The 18,467-nt window shown below is 37.8% G+C and overlaps 2 protein-coding genes across 3 annotated transcripts in view; both read right to left on the bottom strand.

Annotated features, from left to right (window-relative positions):
* Positions 1–354: 354 nt before the first annotated feature.
* LOC127874644 (sushi, von Willebrand factor type A, EGF and pentraxin domain-containing protein 1-like) overlaps positions 355–18,467 on the bottom strand; it is a 496,927-nt gene continuing 478,814 nt past the window's right edge. Inside the window, exon 10 of one of the 2 annotated variants that reach the window (XR_008047033.1) lies at positions 355–3,383. The gene's annotated coding sequence lies outside the window, so the exon portion shown is untranslated. The remainder of the gene's footprint in view (positions 3,384–18,467) is intronic. The other variant, XR_008047032.1, reaches the window with a different exon arrangement.
* The window catches only part of LOC127874643 (sushi, von Willebrand factor type A, EGF and pentraxin domain-containing protein 1-like), a 36,962-nt gene continuing 22,501 nt past the window's right edge, over positions 4,007–18,467 (bottom strand). The window contains exons 6-10 of the mRNA XM_052419110.1: positions 12,699–12,920; positions 10,137–10,346; positions 8,421–9,068; positions 5,480–7,120; positions 4,007–5,322 (exon numbers count right to left, since the gene is read on the bottom strand). Coding sequence (XP_052275070.1) covers positions 7,032–7,120; positions 8,421–9,068; positions 10,137–10,346; positions 12,699–12,920 — 1,169 coding nt within the window. The 3' untranslated portion in view covers positions 4,007–5,322; positions 5,480–7,031. The remainder of the gene's footprint in view (positions 5,323–5,479; positions 7,121–8,420; positions 9,069–10,136; positions 10,347–12,698; positions 12,921–18,467) is intronic.

Below are 18,467 nucleotides of genomic sequence, written 5' to 3' on the forward strand. Positions count from 1 at the left end.
CGGAGCAAAGTGTACGATTACTCAGATTAGGTAATACTTAACCCTTTGCATGCTGGGAAATTTGTCGTCTGCTAAAATGTCGTCTGTTGAATTCCTAAAATTAGCATTTTCTTCGATTGTTTTTCAAAGAATACTATCAGAATAGCAAACAGTTTGGATCCAGATGAGACGCCACGTTCTGTGGCGTCTCATCTGGATCCAAACTGTTTGCAAAGGCCTTTAAAATTCAGCTCCAGCGCTTTAAGGGTTAAGTCATAAAATAACAATATGCAATTGTCGTTTACAAATCATTTGGTATTAATTGCCTATCTAGTAATGTCACAATAAATGACCAACTCGAAGTAAAACAACAAATAATGTTCGACCACATGTTTTATGAATTTTTTTTTTTTTTTTTTTTGTACAAATACATAATATACCTGTAAATATACATGGACACAAAACATCTTATAAACGTAACAAACACAACTCTAAATAAAATCAAATGCACTTTTTTATTTTGCTCCTAAGTCATTTAATATGACCACAAATGGCAAACTTATCTTTAGACACAATAAGAACGGGTTTCAAAAATAATGGGAACGTGTAAACCAAACGTACCATAATCTCTATACACACAATTAAAGAATAGGTCTGTGATACATCAATCTCATCTATCATACTGCTGCACCCACTATGCAAAAACCTTGTTCGAAAACAAGCTACAGATGTGTTTGATTTCTGGGTAAGTCTGATTATGTACAAAATTCTGGAGATAAAAATATTGGTGGTCCTGTGGAAAAAAAAACGACAGAACATCCAAGAACAAAATCCACAAGTGTCTACAGAACATTTAATTTAATTTATATTACAGTGGAAAAAAACAACAAATTCATTCAATCTTAATGTATTTCTGAAGTATTGAATATGATATTATATCAATTTGTGTTGTTCTTGTTTAATCAAGAATAAAACAGTTTAAGACAATAAAACTAGAGGCATTTACTGACAAATCACCATAAACAATTTCAACAAATAGCTTTATCTACACTTATTAAATTTAATGTAATTTTTAAAACACTTTCACAGATTAGGGCTTGTGTGTGTAAGTAAGTAAATGCCTTAAATTGCTTGATTTACACACCAACCGTAGAGCTCCATTATAATAATCAGAATGGATTTGACGAAAAAATAAAGGTTGAAAATTCTCCTAATTGAGGATAGGTCCAGTGTCCTTAAGCTTAAAATGCTCTCATGCTTTGTGGGAGCAGTGGTCTAATGGTAGGACGCTGGCTTAGGGATCAAGAGGTCCCGGGTTCGAATCCCGACCTGACCGCTGGAATTTCCTTGAGCAAGAAATTTATCCCACATCTGCTCCTCTTCACCCAGGTGTATGAATGGGTACCTGTGAGGGAAATAAGCCAATGTGCCGTGGCTGCATACTGCGCCATGATGTTAACAGACGACTTATGACCAAGTGATCAGGGAAAAATGTAAAGAGCCTTTGAATTCACATAGGTTATGAAAAGGGCGCTACATAAATATGGTATATAAAAAAATCTCACCTTCATCACTCAGCTATAGGGACTTATTGATTCATCTGCTACTTTAAATAACAGATCATTGTGTGGCAACAAAATGTAACGGAAAATAACAGTATCATTCTTTATTTTGTATTATTTCGCCATTTTAACCCTTTGCATGCTGGGAAATTTGTCGTCTGATAAAATGTCGTCTGCTGAATTTGTAAAATAAGCATTTTCTTCATTTTTTTCAAAGAATACTATCAGAATAGCAAACAGTTTGGATCCAGATGAGACGCCACGTTCTGTGGCGTCTCATCTGAATCCAAACTGTTTGCAAAGGCCTTTAAAATTCAGCTCCAGCGCTTTAAGGGTTAAAATGTTATAATTTAAACCATATCAAGTGATCATTATTGAAAAACGACAGAAAGTGATGTTTATTTCACACACACACACAAAATATTTTTATCTCTTCATGTTTGACTACTCTGGGTGCAAAAATAATATATACATTAATGTAGGCTTGATACAAACATAGTAAAACTTATCAACATTTCTATTTATAGCGTGCACAGAAACTGCATTGACAAGTAATACTTACCAAAATGTTTAATTGTGATGATTTTATGTATTTTGATTAGAAATATGTCGATATAAAACAATATCTACCTTTTTTTTTAGTTTTGGCAACTGCTGCTATTTTGCTGCTAATTAACTGGTTATATAACTTACTACATATTCTGATTTAATCATAATAATCAGTAAAATTAAAAAATATTATAATAAAACATTCATTGTGTTCTTTATAAGTAAAAAAAGGCCTGCTTTAAAAAAACAACAACATAAAAACGTATATTAAATCCAAGGGCTTATGGTAAATGTAATGTATCTCCTTAACATTTATATTTTAGAAACTGGACCCTTGAAAAGGCCTTGACTAAACTAGAGCTTTGTCACTGCCGTGACGTATAGCCCCACATGCCGCATTGACACAGACTATTTTGCATGCTGTCTTCACAAAACAAGAGAATCTAATTTATGGCAATTTTTAAGAATTATTAAGCCATGATCATTTATAGCCATTTTGACCTTTGAACTCTTGAATTCTTCCACATGACACGCCATCCAATGACTGTGAACAAAATGAATGTACAGAGTCATTTTAAAATCTTACAATAATGACATAGTTATGGTCCAGACAAGATCATTATTGCAATTTTTGACCTTTGAACTCAAAGTGTGACCTTGACCTTGGAGATATCGACATAATTCTTTCGTGCGACACACCGTCCAGTGATGGTTAACAAACGTGCCAAATGATTTAAAAATCTCACAATAAACGACATAGTCATGGCCCGGACAAGCTCATTTATGGCCATTTTGACCTTTGAACTCAAAGTGTGACCTTGACCTTGGAGATATCGACATAATTCTTTGGCGCAACACACCGTCCAATGATGGTGAACAAATGTGCCAAATGATTTTAAAATCTCACAATAAACGACATAGTTATGGCCCTGACAAGCTCATTTATTGCCATTTTTGATCTTTGAACTCAAAGTGTGACCTTAACCTTGAAGATATCAATGTTATTCTTTCACGTGACACACCGTCCAATGATGGTGAACAAATGTGCCAAATGATTTTTAATTCTCACCATGAAAAGCATAGTTATGGCCCGGACAAGCTCATTTATGGCCATTTTTGACCTTTGAACTGTAAGTGTGACTTTGACCTTAAGATATCAACTTAATTCTTTTTGCGCAACACACCGTTCAATGATGGTGAACAAATGGGCCAAATGATATTAAAATCTTACAATGAATGACATATTTATGGCCCGGACAAGTTAATTTATGATCTTTGAACTCAAAGTGTGACCTTGACCTTGGAGATATCTAATAATCTACGTAATTCTTTTGTGGGACACACCTTCCAATCATGGTGAACAAATTCTACAAATGATTTTAAAATCTCAACATAAATGACAAAGTTATGGCCCAGACAAGCATTTGACCTTTAAACTCCAAGTGTGACCTTGACATTGGAGATATCAACGTACTTTTTTCACACGACACACCGTCCCATGATGGTGAACAAATGTACCAAGTCATTTTAAAATCTAACAATAAATGACATTGTTATGGTCCGGACAAACTTTCGGTTTAAAACACACTAAGTGACCCCGTGACCTAGTTTTTAACCTGGCATGACCCATATTTAAACTTGACCTAGACATCATCTAGATACAACTTGCGACCAAGTTTGGTAAAGATCGGATGAAATTTTGGGACAGACCGACAGACCGACCAACTAACCGACAAAGTGACTCCTATAAAGCCCCTATTACCAGTAATGGGGGTATAAATATTTTTAAAAAATGGGACCCTTGAAAATTCCTTGATTACATTTGTTAAGATATACAACCCTTAAAAGATCCTTGATTAAAAGCTATTGGTTTAGGCCAATATTATGCGGTATTGCAAAAATGAATCACAGTTAAATCAAGAAGTTGCATATTTAATTAACAAACATATAAAAGCTGTTCACATGATAAAGCACACATCCAAACATGATATCAAAACATACAAATAATTAAATCGCAAATCTTGACTTCTTTTTAGAAATAAACACATAGAACTACAAGGCCTTGTATAATTGTGCTGTTTAGATATCAACTTTTGCAAAATTAATGTATTATAAGTAACATGATTTATTTTCATCATAATAATTTCCTTTTAGGATATGAGATATTATTATCCATTAAATTTAAAACTACATGTATATAAAATTTAACTAGATCTTTGTCACAGACGTGACGAATACCCCCACATGCCGCATAATATTTTGCATGTCGTCTTCACAAAAAACAGCGGACACCATGCTCAATTTTTAAAACGCACTAAGTGACCCCTTGACCTAGTTATGACCCAGAAAGGCCCTTGTTCTAACTTGGCCTTAAGATCATCTCCATCAAACTTCTGACCAAGTTTGGTGAAGATCGGATGTAAACTACTTGAATTAGAGAGCGGACACCATGCTGAATGTTAAAAAACGCACTAAGTGACCCCGTTACCTTGTTTTAGCCCCGGAATGGCCCATGTTCAAACTTATCCTAGAGATCATTTAGATAAAACTTGTGACCAAGTTTGGTGAGGATTGGATGAAAACTACTTAAATTATAGAGCAGACAACATGGTGAGGTTTAAAACGCACTAAGATACCCCGTGACCTAGTTTTTGACCCGGCATGACCCATATTCAAACTTGACCTAGACATCATCTAGATACAACTTTTGACCAAGTTTGGTGAAGATTGGATGAAAACTACTTGAATTAGAGAGCGGACAACATTGTGATGTTTAAAACGCACTGAGTGACCCGGTGACATTGTTTTTGACCCGGCATGACCCATATTCAAACTTGCCCTAGACATTATCAAGATACAACTTCTGACCAATTTTGGTGAAGATGGGATAAAAACTACTTGAATTAGAGAGCGGACAACATGGTGAGGTTTAAAACACACTTAGTGACCCCGTGACCTAGTTTTTGACCCAGCATATCAAGATTAACTTGTGACTAAATGTGGTGAAAATCGGATTTAAACTACTTGAAATAGAGAGCGGACACCATGCTCAATGTGTTAAACGTACTAGGTGACCCTGTGACCTAGTTTTTGATCTGGCATGACCCATGTTCGAACTTGGCCTTCAGATCATCTAGATACTACTTCTGACCAAGTTTGGTGAATATCAGATGAAAACTACTTGAATTAGAGAGCAGACAACATGCTGAATGTTTAAAACGCACTTAGTGACCTAGTGACCTAGTTTTTGACCCGGCAAGGACCATGTTCAAACTTGGCCTTAAGAACAGCTAGATACAACTTCTGACCAAGTTTGGTGAAGATCAGATGAAAACTACTTGAATTAGAGAGCGGACAACATGCTGAATGTTTAAAACGCACTAAGTGACCCCGTGACCTAGTTTTTGACCCGGCAAGGACCATTTCCGAACTTGGCCTAGATATCATGTACCGGTAGATACAACTTCTGACCAAGTTGGTGAAGATCGGATGAAAACTACTTGAATTAGAGAGCGGACACTTAATACCGACAGACAGACCAACCGACCAACTGACAAGTTCACTCCTATATACCCCCCTAAACTTTGTTTGTGGGGGTATACAAAAAATCAGAATCATGCTGTGTCTAACTGCATACATATTATGATTACTGTAAAAGTACTTCACTTAATTTTCTGGCTTTAGATCACATTAAACAAGTATTGTATACAAGGTGGGTCATCCTTTACTTCATGTTTTTGTGGATTTTGACGACTCTTATGATGTCAAAATAAGCCCAGAGCCCATTCAGACTTAAAAAATCATTGCCACACCCCCACACTGAAACGCATATTGTTGAATAAAATAACTGATATGTATACATAAGGAGTGAAGGTAGAGGTAATGCCATTTGAATGTTCAAGTATTATTATCACAACTTGAAAACTTTGGATAAATTACAGCAGAAAATACATTGATTTCAGTCCTATCCAATATGAAATATAAATAATCATTACAAACTTTTTAACCTAACATAGATCTATTATTTCAACAAAGTGTACCCTTTTTGTACATACATCAATGATAATCAATGATACAAAAATATTGATACAATTCCACTTATTGTTTGCTTTTATTCTTTCCTCCTTAATGTTGACCATAAAAAAATTAAGAAAGTGCACTGCACATCATAGTTAAAATACATTCTAAAAGTAAATTTTAAAAGGATTATACACATACATCGCTTTGGACACAGAATTTGCATTCAATTCAGTTTTCTTATAAATAAACCTTTAGACACATCAGCAATACAGTGGGAAAACTGTCACTTCTGAAACAGATTCTGTACCCTTTCTTTTTGTATGTATTGTCACTAATGGCAAACAAGCCTTTCACCTAGCTAAAAATGGTTTTAATGTCGAATAAAAATGGACGTTACAAGCATTTGAAGATATCAGATGGTAAAGTTTACAATTCAAGCTTTGCTTAATCTCAGATCTCTTTTTCCATATGCAGTAAATGCCAATTACTGTAAGTTACCATGAATAGCGCAGTTTTTTACCTCCAAGTTTCAAACTAAAAAGTTGGTGGGCGTTTTTTATTGATACAACGCTATCATGGCCAGTAAATCAGTAAAAATGGAAAGAATAATTAACATCAAACATTTGTCTGCCTTTTTTTCTTGCCAGGACTTCCACGGCTGCAATTTTGGGAGTCCTACAAAATAACAACTAGAAGAAAATAAAATAACTGACAGGCTTCCCTGAACATAAACAATCAGACAACCCTAACAAAATCAGACAAGAGTGCCATGCTTCCTAAAAACGCCGCAGGTTTTTGATATAGGGGGTATATTTCATAATATTCTGTAGGAATTTTAGAGTCAGTAACTGCCACTGTTTTCTTACACACACTGAGTGGCTCAGTGGCAAGTAAGCAGTCACCACAGAGAAAGCTCCTTTTTCATGAATCCGGTTTGTCCGTGACATCTTCTTGGTTTGAAACCGAGTCTATTTCGTTGTCTCTCTGGGCACTGTCTAATAACGGAACATCTAAAATAAGGAGAATTGCGCACTGAGTGAAACATATCCCACATTATCAGGTCTTCAAGGCCATATAAAAATAAGGATTAATTACTAGCAACACATTTTAATTTCACCCATTTATGCCTAGTGGACTCTCCCATCCTTCTAAATTGGATCAATTTATTTCCAAAATTAGGGATGTCTAATATGCGAATAAAGCGCTATAATGAAATAACAGTAATGGTTATGATTCTGTTGAAAAAAACAACACAATTGAAACAAAACTATCAACTCTTCAAACCCATCTGTGTTGCTGAACTTGGGTAATTGTACAACAAACTATAATAGAAACTATGGAAGAAAAAAAATATTTTTATTAAACCAGGGCTTTATAAAAGTATTAAGCAGGGCTTTTTTCCTTCTGTGAGAATGGCCATTTTTCACAAATTTGGGAAATTCCCGACTCAAATTGTCACAATGTCAAGAAGTTCGCGAAATTTTCACAATTTAGAAATTTCGCGACTCATTTTTTCACAAGGCCGCTTCACAAAAACAGAAAAAAAAGCTCTGTCAAGTACATTTTTTTCCTTTTTTTGATCAACTCAGATGATGATATTCGAACATTCACTCAGATGAGTATACAGAATGTTGTTCAGCTCAAATGACAATCTCAATGACAAATCTGGGATATAAAAACATGCATATATTCCTCCTCAACCCTTTCAGTGCGGGAACCGAATTTTAAAGGCTTTTGCAAACAGTTTGGATCCAGATGAGACGCCACAGAAAGTGGCATCTCATCTGGATCCAAACTGTTTGCTATTCTGATAGTTTTCTTTGAAAAAAATCGAAGAAAATGATAATTTTAGAAATTCAGCAGACGACATTTTAGCAGACGACAAATTTCCCAGCATGCCAAGGGTAAATTCCTCCTTAAGCACCCTCAAAACTAAACAAAAAGCTTAAGTGAACAAGAAATTGAGCATTATAAACAATTTCATCTAAAAATGGTGGAAAAAATTAACATTGAGTACGAATATTGATGTAACCCTTCCCAACTAAGAAGCAAAGTGAAAATGGCTTTTGAAACCCGCATAAAACCAGAACAGCCTGCAAGTAACTCCCAGTCTGTTCAGGTTTTATGCTGTTTGTTGCTTATCAGTAACTTAGGGTTGAAAATAAAGCCTTTAAAACTTAAATTTAGTAAGAAAGGTATTTAACTTTGTATGTAACTTTCACAGGGACTACAAATGCATCAAAAATCGTATCTATGTGGGAAAGGGTAAAGTACTTATGTGATAGAGAGGCCCTGTTCGAGAAAGCTCACCTTCCGTCACGAGACTCCCGTTGGAGGAGTTGATACTGCCTGCATTGGCCCTCCTCGACATGTTGGAATGGTGGGAGGAGGCACTGTCCATTGACTCGATGGTAACAGCGGTACTGGCATCACTGACACTCACGTTCACAGTGTCAATGGAGCCGAAAACCTCGCGCTCTGAGATCCCGTCCCTATTCATCGTGCTTGTGGTGATGATAGAATGTCGGCTTGTCGTATCGCGATGAGGCAACTGACTGGAGCGGAAGTTTGACGGAATGCTCGGTAAAGGTCGATATTCTCCCACTTGACCTTGACCTCCTGACCTTTGGAGGAAGTTTCCGGAAATTGGACTGTTTCCTCTCCGCGTTGCCTCTTCATATGAGGGTAGAGTAATTTGTGTATTATCATAGCCGATCAGAAGCATTCGGTCATGCTCGTCTAATGAGTTGCTATGAACGCGAGAGTAAGGGGGCGGGACCGAGGAGGGTCGACAGAGGCGGGGAGGGTGTGGCTTACGACGTCTAAACACCATGACGACCATGACCAGCAGGAGGACGCCTAGAACGCTGCACGCTGTTGCCACAACAATAGCTAGGGTACTCATGTGGTACTGGGAACTGGCTGATTCTCCTCTAGTGTCGCCGTTAATTTCATGGTCTGCAAGGGATGTTTACCATGAGGGTAATATAAATCAGGTAATATAGATCTCTGTAAAAGGGGCTTAAAGCATGTGCCTAAAGTGTCATCCCAGACTAGCCAGTGCAGTCTGCACCGGCTAATTAGTGATGGCAATTTCTTCCCAAACAAGATTTTCGTCAAGAATAGTCTTCCTTTTAATGAAAAATAAAATAAAAGCTTAGAGTGCCATCCCTGATTGGCCTGTGCAAACTGTACAGGCTTATCTGGGATGACACATACCACACATGCATTAAACCCCCTTCTCACAGAGCTTGTCTGAAATGCATTGTATGATCAACAAGCAAATTCGTTGAATTGATATCCCCCGCCAATATGCTTCTGGACACAAAAGTATTATATTTGACACTCAAAAAAGCATTTTTCAAGATACAAAGGGCCATAACTCAGTTATTAACAGATGGTGTACGATGCCATTTGGCGTGCATCATCCTCTTATCCATATGCATACTCATACCAAGTTTCAATTAAATCCGCCAAAGCACTTCCAAGATATGGCTCCGGAAGGACGGAAAGACGGACGGACAACGCCGAAACAATATCCCTCCGCCTTTGGCATGGCATAATAAGGTTAAATACCCATTAAAACGTAAATACACACTTGAACAGAAACTGTGTTGTCGTTTTTTTTCCTAAGTGATGATCAGTTACAGTAGTTAATGACTTTTTTAGGTAAATATCTATTACAACACCACCAAACACTGCCACAATTTTAAACACCTATTTTTGTATATTAAAGCTTATATATTTCTCCAGTGCATTGCACTATTTCGTATCTCATGTGTAATACAGCATCAATAAATCCACTCTGCTTATGAAATAATTAACAAGCACAACATTCAGTGTGCATATAATTTAAGAAAAATTCTTTATTTATATTTTTTAATTCAAGCATTTCTCACGAGGAAATAAGAAAAGTTATAGAATAGAATAAGAAATAGTTTTTTTTAAGCAGATTCATAACTGACTAATCCACACTAGAGATATTTTACCAATACAGGCCATGCTCAATTTTCAACAGCTGCATACCTTGGAAACAGGCAGGAATGTCATAGTCCCACTCTCCACTACCCTTGCATGTGATTATGGACTCCCCTCGCATAGTGTAGCCACTGTCGCACACGCACTCCACATGCAGTCCAGCATAGAAAGGCTCGCAGTACTGGATGTCACTCTTAGACTCGCAGAAACAGTGACCGTTATTGATGGACCGCAGCCCGGGGCAGTACTTCGTAGAATCTGTACATTGGGATGGAAAAGATTGGAAATAAATAATACTTGCAATCTGAGGAAAATCTCTGTAAAATATGCATAGGTACTGGCTCTGTTTATAGGAGTAAGAAGATACATGAGGGAATTTCAAAAATCAACGCCGGGTGTTTTGACTGGAAATCGTTGGGAAACTATTACAATCCTAAAATACTGAAAACATGATAAATTCAACTCAGAAATGAATGAAACCTTTTTTCAATGTTATTTTATATAACCATTTTCATGATTTCTGCAAAGGTGTCAAAACATACAGCAATGGGCATTTCATGTCCGATTGTGTTAAAATTATAATTTTCTTTACCCAATTTATTTTTATTCAATTATTAATGTTTGTCAATTCACCACACATTAACCTTAAAGAGAATTCTCGCACAATTTATTGAGGGACAAGCTGGACATTCCAGGTTAATGCAGTCTTTAAACAAGAGCACCGCCTTGCGGGTGCAGACCGCTCATCTATTTTCTTTTTAAAGGTGAAGGGACTCTCATTTTCAATCACAAAGGAGGGAGGAGTGGAGTGAAGAGGGGTGTATAGTGTGGGGTTGTGGACATTTATTACATTATCTTCCAAAAAAGCGAAAAAAAAAAAAAAAAAAAAAAAATCGGGGGGGGGGGGGTAATAGTGTGAGGGTGTGTGGTGATAATTTGTGAGATGATCTTAAAAAAAAAAAAAAAAAAAAAAAAAAAATCAAAAAAAAATTTGGGGGGGGGGGTGGGGGGGGTGGGGTGGGGGTATAGTGTGAGGGTGTGGTGGTCATTTGTGAGATGATCTTATAAAAAAAAAAAAAAAAAAAAAAAATTAGGGGGGGGGGGGGGGGGGGGGGGAGGGGGGGGAGGGCACGGGGGATGGTTTGGGTGAAGTCTATTGTGGTATGTCAGGTAAGAGTAGTTTCATCAAAGTATCAATCAAATCTAATCATAAATAAAGAAGTTATGGCAATTTTAGCAAAATTTAATAATTTGACCTTGAGAGTCAAGGTCATTCAAAGGTCAAAGTAAAATTCAAGTTGCCAGGTACAGTAACCTCATGATAGCATGTAAGTATTTGAAGTTTGAAAGCAATAGCCTTGATACTTCGAGTGGATCGAAACACAAAATTTAACCATATATTAAAAGTTACTAAGTCAAAAAAGGGCCATAATTCCGTAACAATGACAACCAGAGTTATGCAACTTGTCCTTTTACTGTACCCTTATGATAGTTTGTGAGTGTTCCAAGTATGAAAGCAATATCTATGATACTTTAGGGGTAAAGTGACCAAAACATAAATCTTAACCAAATTTTCAATTTTCTAAGTATAAAGGGCCCATAATTCCGTCCAAATGCCAGTCAGAGTTACATAACTTTGCCTGCACCGTCCCCTTATGATAGTTCATAAATCTTGCAAGTATGAAAGCAATAGCTTTGATACTGTAGGAATAAAGTGGACCTAAACACAAAACTTAATCAAATTTTCAATTTTCTAAGTATAAAAAGGGCACATAATTCTGTCAAAATGCCAGTCAGAGTTACATTACTTTGCCTGCACAGTCCCCTTATGATAGTTAGTAAGTGTTGCAAGTATGAAAGCAATAGCTTTGATGCTTAAGGAATAAAATGGACCTAAACACAAAACTTAACCAAAATTGTCAATTTTCTAAGTATAAAAAGGGCACATAATTCTGTCAAAATGCATGCCAGAGTTATCTAACTTTGCCTGCCCAGTCCCCTCATGATAGTAAGTAAGTGTACCAAGTTTGAATGCAATAGCATTGATACTTACTGAGAAAAGTGGAACTAAACGCAAAACTTAACCAAAATTTGCAATTTTTTAAGTACAAAAAGGGCACATAATTCTGTCAAAATGCACGCCAGAGTTATCTAACTTTGCCTGCCTAGTCCCCTCATGATAGTAAGTAAGTGTACCAAGTTTGAATGCAATAGCATTGATACTTTCTGAGAAAAGTGGACCTAAACGCAAAACTTAACCGGACGCCGACGCCAACGCCAACGCCAACGCCAACGCCAACGCCAACGCCGACGCCAAGGTGATGACAATAGCTCATAATTTTTTTTCAAAAAATAGATGAGCTAAAAACCTCTGTCAAACCTTTGAAAAATGGGAAAACTGTAACACTGCAAAAAGTCCAGAATAAAATTTCAGAATACAAAGGACTCATGGCTGGTGAGAAATACTAAAAACAAAATATAAACTTTCATTTGATTGGGTAGTAAAATTGTGTGAATATTAAAAGATTAAGTAAACATCATGTCATTTAATTGATTGACAAATTTCGTGGAAACTGAATGTACACATTTTAATAATAAGATAATACGCACCTTCCACGGAAATACACTGTGGTGGGTAATGCGACCACTTGGAATCCTGCTCACAAAACAGAGTAGCGTCCCCCACCAGTTTGTACCCATAATTACAGTAGTACTTAACGTGGGAGCCCAGCATGTACTCAAAGTCATAAAGCCTGTTTGTGTCTGGATTATCTGGATTGTAGAACTGCCCATTCTGGATGTCCCTGGGTCGGCCGCAGGTTTGCTTTACCACTAAGAGGTCAGGAATGAATGTCTTTAAATATATATTGGCAAATAGTCAACATAAAATAAAAAGACTGCTTTTAAACATTCATTGAAAGACTAAGCACAAAAAAGAACACTCAGATTCAGCAAACTGTTAAAAAAAAAAAATTACACAAGACTGACTTTCCACCCTTCACCTTTTTGGCAGTATCATGTTCCGTTTGCAATCTTGTAGATGTTCCTCTTTGAAAATTTCTTATGAAGTAAAATCAAATTGAATTTTTTTGTTCTACCATACATCAAGAAAAGCAGAAGCCAACAATAGATGTGTTTGTCAGAAACACAATGCCCCCTATTGCGCAGCTTTGAAATAAAGTTTCAATATATCATTTGGCAGGTTTAAAAATTATCTCCCTTTTAAAGCTTATTACTTCCCTTGGATTGTATTCTTTTTACTTTTAACCTTGAAGGAAGACCTTGACCTTTCACTACTCAAAATGTGCAGCTCCATGAGATACACATGCATGCCAAATATCAAGTTGCTATCTTCAACATTGCAAAATTGCAAAAAAATTATGGCCAATGTTAAAGTTTTCGGACAGACCGACAGACGGACAGACAGACGGACGGACAGACAGTTCAAATGCTTTATACCCCCTACCGGGGGCAAAACAAGAGCTGTAAGAGGACAGCACGCTCGACTATTTGAGTGCTTGACAGTATAACGTAAGCCATCATGGGGAAATTGTTCATATTCAATAATTTATAAGACGATCTTTCAAAAATAAAAAAGGAAACATAAAAAAAACAAGGGCTGTTTGTAAAACATGCATTCCCCACATTTGGGCTGTCAGTTGTAGTGGAAGCCATTGTGTGAATACGTTTTTTGTCACTGTGACCTTGACCTTTGACCTAATGTAAGTTATCATCCGGAAACCATTGTTCTATTTCGAGTCACTGTGACCTTGACCTTTGACCCAGTGACCTGAAAATCAATAGGGGTCATCCGCCAGTCATGATCAAGGGGGGACTGAGAGGGGGTATAATGTGGGGTGGGGGGGGGGTAGAGGGAGTGAGAGGGGGGTATAATGTGGGGTGTGGTAATTTATTAGATGTTAACAAAAAAAAATTGGGGGTGGGGGTGGGGGGTGGGGGGTGAGAGGGTGAGATGGGGGAATAATGTGGGGTGTGGTAATCTTTAAGATGTTTAAAAAAAATATTTTTTTTTGGGGGGGGGGGGGGTGGGGGGGGTGAGAGAGGGTAATAATGTGGGGTGTGGTAATTTATTAGATGTTTAAAAAAAATATATTTTTTTTTCAGGGGGGGGGTTAGGGGGTGGGGGGGTAGGGGGTGAGAGGGGGGGGGGGAATTATGTGGGGTGTGGTAATTTATCAGATGTTTTAAAATTATTTTTTGGGGGGGGGTGGTGGTGTTGGGGGGGGTAGGGGGGGGGGGCGGGGGGTAGGGGGGGGTGGGGGGTGGGGTTGAGAGGGGGTAATAATGTGGGTTGTGGTAATTTATTAGATGTTAAAAAAAAAATGGGGGGGGGTCGGGGGGGTAGGGAGGAGTGAGAGGGGGGTATAATGTGGGGTGTGGTAATTTATTAATGTTAAAAAAAAAAAATTGGGGGGGGGGTGTGGGGGGTGGGGAGGTGGGGGGGGTGTTAGGGGGGGTAGGGGGTGGGGGTGAGAGGGGGGTATAATGTGGGGTGTGGTAATTTATAAGATGTTTAAAAAAATGGGGGGGTGGGGGGAGGGGGGGTGATGGGGGGTAATAATGTGGGGTGGGGTAATTTATTAGATGTTTTAAAAAAAAATTGGGGGGGGGGTTTTGGGGGTGGGGGGATGGGGGGGGGTAGGGGGGAGTGAGAGGGGGGGTTATAATGTGGGGTGTGATAATTTATTAGATGTTTAAAAAAAATTGGGGGGGGGGGGTAGGGGGGGAGTCAGGGGAAGTGAGAGGGGGATATAATGTGGGGTGGGGTTATTAATTAGATGTTTTAAAAAAATTGGGGGTGGGGGGGGTAGGGGGGGTGGGGGGGTAGGGGGGTGGGTAGGGGGTTGGGGGGTAGGGGATGGGTAGGGGGGGTGGGGGTGAGAGGGGGGTAAAATGTGAGGTGTGGTAATTTATAAGATGAAGTTTAAAAAAAAATGGGAAAGGGGGGTTGAGGTTGGTGGGGGGGGAGGGATTCTGGTAGGGGCGTGGGGTATTGTTTGGGTGGAATCCATTGTGGTATTCAGGTAAGTGTTGTTTTGTCAAAGTAATAGTAAAATGTGATCATAACAAGGGCTGTTTGTAAAACATGCATGCCCCCCTATATGGGCTATAAGTTGTAGTAGCAGCCATTGTGTGAATACGTTTTTTGTCACTGTGGGTGGTGGTGGTGGTGGTGGTGGTGGTGGTGGCGGTGGTGGTGGTGGCAGAAGAAATAGTAGTAGTAGTAGTAGTACTAGTAGTAGTTGTAGTAGTAGTAGTAGTAGTAGTAGTAGTAGTAGTAAGTAGTAGTAGTAGTAGTAGTAGTAGTAGTAGTAGTAGTAGTAGTAGTAATAGAGTAGTAGTAGTAGTAGGTGGTGGTGGTGGTAGCAGAAGAAATAGTAGTAGTAGTAGTAGTAGTAGTAGTAGTAGTAGTAGTAGTAGTAGTAGAAGTAGTAGTAGTAGTAGTAGTAGTAGTAGTAGTAGTAGTAGAAGTAGTAGTAGTAGTAGTAGTAGTAGTAGTAGTAGTAGTAGTAGTAGTAGTAGTAGTAGTTGTTGTTGTAATAGTAGTAGTAGTAGTAGACTTAAACGAAGTAGTAGTAGTAGTAGTAGTAGTAGTAGTAGTAGTAGTACTAGTAGTAGTTGTAGTAGTCGTAGTAGTAGTAGTAGTAGTAGTAGAAGTAGCTGTAGTAGTAGTAGTAGTAGTAGTAGTAGTAGTAGTAGTAGTAGTAGTAGTAGTAGTAGTAGAGCAGAAGTAGAAGTAGTAGAAGTAGTAGTAGTAGTAGTAGCAGCAGCAGCAGCAGCAGCAGCAGCAGCAGCAGCAGCAGCAGTAGTAGCAGTAGTAGTAGTAGTAGTAGTAGTAGAGGTAGTAGTAGTAGTAGTAGTAGTAGTAGTAGAAGTAGTAGTAGTAGCAGCAGCAGCAGCAGCAGCAGCAGTAGTAGTATGCATTACAAAAATGCAGTTAGCCTTACATTTGGTAAAATTTTAAATATATTACAAGGGAGGCAAATCTGTAACAATAAATTTAAACTTATTGCATTTGTTTCCCCTGTAGTGTATTACCTCCCCTGTCCTGCTTATATTTATATTAATTAACAAAATTAAACATTAACACAATATTTAATATACAAAATATACAAAAAATCTCATATTCTGATAATATTTTTACTGATCCACTGTATTTTACTAAAAGGATGATGTTTCATTGGACTGATAATTATAGATTTAGGATTACAAACCAGTTGCTTCAGTAATATTGTTCAGAGTGTGCCCTGTTGGCCGCGTATGCATTCTTAAATTATCATTCAAAAAACCCTTTTACTATTTCGAGTCACCGTGACCTTGACCTTTGTACTAGTGACCTCAAAAACAATAGGGGTCATCTGCGAGTCATGATCAATGTACCTATGAAGTTTCATGATCCTAGGCCCAAGCGTTCTTGAGTTATCATCTGACAACCACCTGGTGGACGGACCGACAGACAGACCGACAGACAGACCGACATGAGCAAAGCAATATACCCCCTCTTCTTCGAAGGGGGGAATAAAAAAATTTTTTTTTGGGGGGGGGGGGATGAGTGAGAGGGGGGTATAATGTGGGGTGTGGTAATTTATAAGATGATGTTTAAATAAAAAATATAAAAAATTTGAGGGGGGGGGGTAGGTTGGTGGGGGAGGGATTCTGAGTAGGGGCGTGGGGTATTGTTTTGTTTGGGTGGAATCCATTGTGGTATTCAGGTAAGTGTTGTTTTGTCAAAGTAATAATAAAATGTGATCATAAATAAAGAAGCTACGGCAATTTAAGCAAAATGTTCAAATATCTAAGTGTAAAAGGGGCCATAATTATGTCAAAATGCTTTATACAGTGGTCTTTTCTTGTTTATAGGTTGGGGTCATGTTGGTAAACAAGTATGCAACATATAAAAGCAATAAGTCAAAGGGTATAGGAAATAATTGGGGAAGTACGCAAACTTTAACATAGATTTATCAATAATATGCATTCTACATGTAAGTATAAAAGGGGCAAAAATTATGACAAAATGCTTGATAAGAGTTGTCTGCTCTTGTTTAAAGGTTGGGGTCATGATGGTCAACAAGTATGCAAAATATGAAAGCAATATGTCAAGGGACATTGGAAATAGTTTGGGTAGTACGCAAACTTTAACATTTGCTGCATATTCTAAGTGGAAAAGGGGCCATAATTATGGCAAAATGCTTGATAGAGTTGTCTGCTCTTGTTTATAGGTTGGGGTCATGATGGTTAACAAGTATGCAAAATATGAAAGCAATATGTCAAGGGACATTGAAAATAGTTGGGGTAGTACGCAAACTTTAACATTTGCTGCATATTCTTAGTGGAAAAGGGGCCATAATTATGACAAAATGCTTGATAGAGTTGTCTGCTCTTGTTTATAGGTTGGGGTCATGATGGTTAATAAGTATGCAAAATATAAAAGCAATATGTCTAGGGACATTGAAAATAGTTGGGGTAGTACGCAAACTTTAACATTTGCTGCATATTTTAAGTGGAAAAGGGGCCAAAATTATGACAAAATGCTTGATAGAGTTGTCTGCTCTTGTTTATAGGTTTGGGTCAAGTTGGTAAACAAGTATGCAAAATATGAAAGCAATATAATAAGGCACAAAGAAAATATTTGGGGTAGTACGAAAACTTTAACATTTGCACGCTAACGCAGACGCTGGGGTGAGTAGGATAGCTCCACTATACATATTTCATATATAATGATACAAGACAGTCCCAGAGAGAGTCGTAAAGTGTTGTAGCAGATAAGGCTAATCAAGGACAAGACTTTTTCGGCGTAAGCTGTATTAAGCCAGCTTTTCACCCTGACTTGACCTTTGTAAGTGTCCAATAATACTCAAATAAAATTTCCCGCGGCTAGGTACGAATGAATACACTTCATTTATTCCATTGGCTGATTTGAGTATAACACCAGAACATTGGAAACATATCCGCGTCTTTGTAACACTGTTTTACTGCATGAAACTATTTTATCTCTAATGAAAAGGCTCAATAGATAGAACAGTTTTACAATCAATTTTCCAAATAAATACAGTTTGTGCGTTCACCTTTTATTTTCAGAGAATTACCAGCGCAAAAGCGGCCATTTGTGAAAGTCAGAGTTTATATACAGTTCATCACCGGAGTTCGCAGAAGGGGTTGCGATCATTGTGTTACACCGGTCTTACTGACAATAACGTAGTGACTGTAATGCATTGCATTCAATCCGCAAGGTATCAAGGTCAGTTTGCGGTCAGTTGCAGAAATCTTTATATAAACGCCGTCTCGTAAACTTTGTGCACTTGTAGTCTGTTTTGATCAGAAAGATACTAAATAAAGATATTCGGCGATATTATTGTG

The sequence above is a fragment of the Dreissena polymorpha genome, chromosome 3, assembly GCF_020536995.1.
Source record: "Dreissena polymorpha isolate Duluth1 chromosome 3, UMN_Dpol_1.0, whole genome shotgun sequence".
Lineage (NCBI taxonomy): Eukaryota > Metazoa > Mollusca > Bivalvia > Myida > Dreissenidae > Dreissena > Dreissena polymorpha.